General features: G+C 40.9%; 1 protein-coding gene across 1 annotated transcript in view; it reads right to left on the bottom strand.

The window, feature by feature from the left end:
• Nucleotides 1–2,102: 2,102 nt before the first annotated feature.
• Nucleotides 2,103–6,000, bottom strand: part of MCTP2 (multiple C2 and transmembrane domain containing 2) — a 299,372-nt gene continuing 295,474 nt past the window's right edge. Inside the window, 1 exon segment of the mRNA XM_032623883.1 lies at nt 2,103–4,291. Coding sequence (XP_032479774.1) covers nt 4,223–4,291 — 69 coding nt within the window. The 3' untranslated portion in view covers nt 2,103–4,222.

The raw sequence follows: 6,000 nt of genomic DNA, 5'->3' as shown, positions 1-6,000 counted from the left end.
AACATAATTTTAAATAATGAATATAGTTAACTCCATCTCATACTCATGAAGAATTTTTTGTAGCTGATGGGTATACACTGAGTTCATGACACATCTAATTTTTTTTCTTACTACAATCATCCTGTAGCCCGTCCTTCATTCCCAATCTCTGCCCTCTCTCCCCCGTCTCCCTCCAGTGGAAATTTGCAAAGTTACCTCCATTCAGTCTCCACGTTCTGACATCCACTCACGTCTCAACCCCGATCTTTTCTACTCCTACCGCTCCCCTGAAATGACTCGTTGCCAAGGTCCTCCCAAACTGCCATGTCTTTATGGTCATCATTCTGTCCTCAATCTATGTGATCACAGTGGCATTTAGCACACATATTTCTGGAAACATGCTCGATCCTTGAATTCTATGACAGCACATGCTTACTGCTTTCCTATTTAATTCAATTTCTATTTACAGTCTTAGCTGACTAATCTTTATGTGTGTGTGTGTGTGTGTGTGTGTGTGTGTGTGTGTGTGTGTGTGTGTGTTGAGTTCAATCTCTTAAAGCATGTAGCTTCATTCATCTTCTATGACTGTTGGCCCTTAAATGTATCTCTCTCAAGTACAGTGTATTTCTTTTAGCTCCATTTCAGTCACCTCATAGACATCCCCGTTTGGAGGTTTCTCAAGCATCCCAAATTCAACGCCATCTAAAATTGGGCCCCTGCAGTTCTTCCCCTGGCTGCTCTTACAATCCTCTCTCTTGGTAAAAGGCAAGATGATCTTTCCAGACCCAGAGACAAGAGGACTGAGCACCATCCTTGATCTACTCTCTCCCTCACCCCATAGTCAAGCAACTGTGAAGTCCTGCTCACTTTAATCTCTTAACCATTCTCTGATTTCACCTATATGTGTTTTTTTCCAGTGCTCTTATTTGAAAGTCCAGGCAAACATTAACTTATCAGGAGCTCTACAACTGGCTCTTCTCTGGTCATTCGTAATTGCTTGTGTACCCACTGCAGTCAGAATGATCTCTTTAAAAGCTGAATCTGAGAATGTCATGCCACTGCTTGAAAATATCTGTTTAATGTCTGGCTCTACCAAGGGAATGTACTCTGTTTTGTTCAAGTATATCATCAACACTCAATATATGTTTGCTCAGTGATAAATAATAAGAAAAAGAATCAAAAATTGTTTTACAACCTACAAATAAACGTTATATTTTCCTTTGACATGTAGGTAAGGACTTCTCCAAATATGACACTGTTTAGTTTAAAAGTTTAATCAACATGGCCAGAGCTTATAAGTAATATCACATAATATGAGGGTGTGCGCTTAATGCAAGAAATTATTTCCTGGGATTGAGCACACTAATTTATCCAGCTCAGGCCTCTGTTCTGAGAATCACACATGAAAGGGCAGAGAAAGAAATGTTTTCTATGACCTGGCCAGTGAATCATATATTTTCTGAGTGACTATTAGATGCCAGATAGGATGGGCTATCCAGTGGAGGGAAGTGGGAGTCAAGGCCTCTGGTAATTATGAGCGATGGCAGAATACGGCAGATGCCATAAAGATATCTAAGTTGTCGGGGTGCAAAAGAGAAAGGTGGACTCTAATCCAGCCAAGGAACTAAGAAAACCAGTGCGGGTAGGAGACTTCTGAAAGCTCTGAAGGAGGTTAGAATTAATTTGGATAGAAACTGAGGAGAAAGTATTTACAGGGAAAAGAATAATCCGAATGAATATTGACCTGGCATAATGTAATTGGCACCATTACCTTGACTTGTGAGAGGTTACAGAGGCCTCAGCTTGGGCGGTGACTTGGGTGGTCGCGAATGGAAATGTACAAAACATAAACGGACAAGATAATGTGTCAACACTGATCTACCAGATTTTATGGGTTGGGAGATGGTGATAAAAGCAGGAGGAATGAAAAAAGGGATGCCAAGGGCCTCCCAGCCCATAAGATGCCTGTGCCAATAAGGAATAACAAAGCTAGAAGGAGACTGTGGGGTTAGGGGTCCTGCACACATGGAGGGAAAGATAATGCTGAATTTCTGAACTGCTGAGGAAGAGATGCCTGTAAGACACCAAGCAGGACTGGAAGAACCAGAAGAGCTTGGCCAGACTTCAACATTCCTACTAAATTATCTTTAATTATCACACTGTGAAACCATTATCCATAAATTTTATCTAAAGCATCCCCGAATCTTTCATACGAGTTTGACTACTTGTATGAATCTTAACATTTCACTTGTAGATAGCATTCATTTTTAACATCCCATGCCTACTTAATTAACAACTGTTTTCCATACAGTTTACTAAAGGTTCATTCTGTCCTTGCTCTTGCGTCCCAGCTACTGTTTGTGTCCTAAACTTAATGCTGAAAATTCCAGTCGGACTACAGAAGAGATAAGTCTAACTAATGATGCCTTCTTTTCAGGCGAATTATTTCATTTTGAAATTCTATTGCAAGAGAATAACAATAAAGTATTGGTTCCACTTTTAAATGAATAAGGGGTTATTTTGCTGCTGAAAGTTTTCATTCAAATGACTGATCAGATCTCACGTGTCTGTTTAAAAATGTCTGACTTAGGTCCTTACAAAATGACAGACTATGATAAACTAGATGGTAGTTGAGAGTGAGACAATGAGGCATTGTTTACACAGAAGATTAACTGGTTTAACAAAAGAGGTTCTTGGGTATCTATTGTATGTACAACTCAGAGATTTACTGGAGCTTTTATAATTTCTGCAAGGTTCTTTTTCAGCCGGCTTCATTAACTTGAAGTAAATCAAATCATGCAGAAATCTGGCTCAGCCAGAAAGCAACCCAGGAAGATAGAATATGAAGAAAAACAGACACAGGGTGATAAGGTTTAGAATCTTTGGCATTTTTCATAAACATTTTGTTTGAAGATTATTAAATTACAACCCAGAGAGAGAGAGAGGAAAAAAAAAAACAGTAAAACTCACTATTAGATCTTTTTACCTCAACTTTTCTTTACAATACATATATATATATATTATATATATATATAAATCTGCACATACAAAGTACGTGTCAACAAAATACAGTCTTTACAACTTAAACATTATTTGAACAGAAAGGTATTTGTATACATTTTATATATGCATAAGAACTGGGATTTTTACTTGGAGGGGGTTACAGTGAAACGGTGAAGGCTGATATACTCAAAAAGACTTTGGGGTGGTACTTTTCTGGGAATGGGGTTCTGAGATATATTTTTATTACGTGTAGCCTATTTTGCTCAGGAACAAGAGATCCATTTGGATTGCTACAGCATTTTCACTTTCTTAAAAACGCAGGCAAATGAAGGGAGTATGACAATCAGATAAGCAGCCACATACATTGGTCCCTTCCTGCTCAGCCTTTATCTTTCAAAACACTTCTCAGAATTCATTCATTCATTCCCCCCCCCCCCCGCCCCTTTCTCAAGCTATAATATTGAGATTTTACTTGGGAGATAAGCAAAAAGTCAAGTCAGAAGAAATGGCTATTTGAGGCAACCACATACTTTCAGGGAACCTTCAGGTTTGGGGTGCATGATCCCTTGGGGCCTTCCTGGGACATCCATTGCCAGCAACGGACCATGATGCAGGCTGGCATCCAGCACCAAGCAGCTTACTGAAATTTTACATATAGGTCTTTGGTAAGTACGGCTGAAAGATCCCTAAAGAATTGGGCTGATCCTGGTAATTATTTTTAAAAAATCTATTTATAATATATATTATTTGGGTGGACGGTGACTATCTATCAAGGACTTGTTAACTCAGAGAAGAAAACGGACTCATGAACAATCATCTGAAAGGAGTGTAGGGGTGGTGAGTGCAAATAACTGAATCTTAATGAGAATCTGTTGGATGTGTGAAAACGAGTTCAAAGTCATGCTCGAATCCAAGTGGCCTCCTGGCTGTTCTCAAGGAGGGTGCTCAGACCCATGGAAGCCTTGCTTTATCTCCTACTTGAGAAGGGATGTTAGTCTTTTACCATCTCTGGGTTGTTCCCTTTTACCGGGCTGACTCAGGATGCAACCAGGACACCCCTGCACATGGATGCACACACACGTGCGTGCATCTGTGCAACGAAGAAGAGGGAGGATACAGACAGGGCTCCACACAGCACACATTTCAGACTGACACCACGGATACCACTGAACGAGAGAGAATATTGGTCTAATCAGCCCAACACGGAATCGGGTGCTGGCGTCCAAGGTCTGTGTGTGTCCTAGAGTGCGCTGCGCTTCTTCCGAAGGGGGCTCTGGCTGCTGCCGGGCTTCAACTCTGCATACTGCACCTGTGAAAACAGACAGACGTGACACTGGCAGTTAGGTAACCCTAGCTCACCACAGTGTGCTAATGGCTCCCCGAGGACGCACCAAGGCAAAGGAAGGAAGGTTCAAAGGTAATGAATCATTTTCTAAACACAGGAACATGGAGGGATTAATTGCAGGAAGGATTTGAGGAGTCATGCATCATTTCTTGAAACCAAAATATTAAAAGCAGATTTTTCTAATGAGATGCATGGGTTTCTGGGTTTCTACCTGCTCTCGGCACTGCTAGATGGTTTTAGTTCTGTGTATGCCCATGTTCAACCAGAAAAGAGCTTAATAACAGCCTCTTGGGAATGTTTACCTTAGTATATGATATAGCAACTTACTAAGAATTATTCATTTAGAAATATCTAAAATCTTGGGGAAAAAAATCTCTGCCAATTACATACATTTCTTTTGCCAGAGGGGGGAGAGATGTTGAAATTAACGCTGGCCCCAGACTAATAAATATTTCTCTTATAAATGAATTTCATTTACAGTGTAATGGCTAAAACATCTGTGACAAATATAAGCACGTGGGGAGTCCCCAGTGGCAAACTGTCTACTGTGTTATTAGCAAGTGCTCTTGGAGATACACGGAGATCTTGCTAGCTTACTGTACATCTTCCTCAAATGCTTTTTTGTTGTATCCCCTTGTGTTCACGCCAACTCCAACTGGATGACCTCGCTCAGGGCTGGTGCCCAAACTGTGCACAGATAATCCTTAGCGGGAGCTTGATGGGAATTTCCATTCTTCAAGGATGCAGGCACAAACTCACGTTGTGACTCAAGTGATGGTATGTTGCAGTCCTATTGCTTTGGTGTGTGTGCTTTGATAGGCTGATGGTGGAATGGCTTTATTTAAAGTATTGTATTACAGACCACATGTGCTCACTATTTTGAGTATTTGTGCCAAACTCCTCAAGGACATCCTACCCCATCACATAAACTGAGCTATACTTGGTGGAAAGCAGATATGTGAAAAAAGCATGCTTTCTTTAGAGTGTCTTGTGAAGGTCCCCTAGGGGATGACACGCCTGCCAATCTTCAAGGCCAAACAAACAGGGGCCAAGCTACTATTTTACAATCATGCAATGCAATGTTAACAAGGAAATTCATATTTATAGAATGCATTTTAATAGATAATTATATCATTAAATGAAGGTTAAAAGATAAAGCATCACAAGGTCTATTTTATCTCTAGAAGTTGGAATGAAGAGGAAAGAAACTCTCCGGGGCCTTTCAGCCTTACGTCTCTGCAATCCACCCGGAGCTGCTGGGAAATGAATTACGGTACAGTGGCCTAGAAATTGATACTTGATTTGGGATTCTCTCAGACAATAAAAGATTGTGTCTTTGATCGTCATGATGGCATTTCATGCCACGGTCTCCCCATCTACCTATTCTATGGTTTCTCTTCTCCATTAGAGAGGTCTTTGCCTGCCCTCCCGCCTCTGGATTTATAGCAGCCTGATCTGCAGGGCCCTGAATTAGGCTGCTCTGTGGACTTTCCGGTATTGTTGCCTTGGTTAACCTCTGTGTATCCAAAGAAAAGGGACACTGCTGGACTAAGTGACCATTACCTGTGAATAATACTTCTGACTGATCTCAAATTATTGCATGCTGTCTCTGCCTCTATGTGTATTAGAGTAAGTGGGGGCTTTGCCCTCAGCATCTTTAGGTCTTCAAAGGG

The sequence above is a fragment of the Phocoena sinus genome, chromosome 2 (genome assembly GCF_008692025.1).
Source record: "Phocoena sinus isolate mPhoSin1 chromosome 2, mPhoSin1.pri, whole genome shotgun sequence".
NCBI lineage: Eukaryota > Metazoa > Chordata > Mammalia > Artiodactyla > Phocoenidae > Phocoena > Phocoena sinus.
The sequence above is the reverse complement of the archived record's forward strand: the minus strand, read 5'-3'. Positions and strand labels throughout refer to the sequence as shown.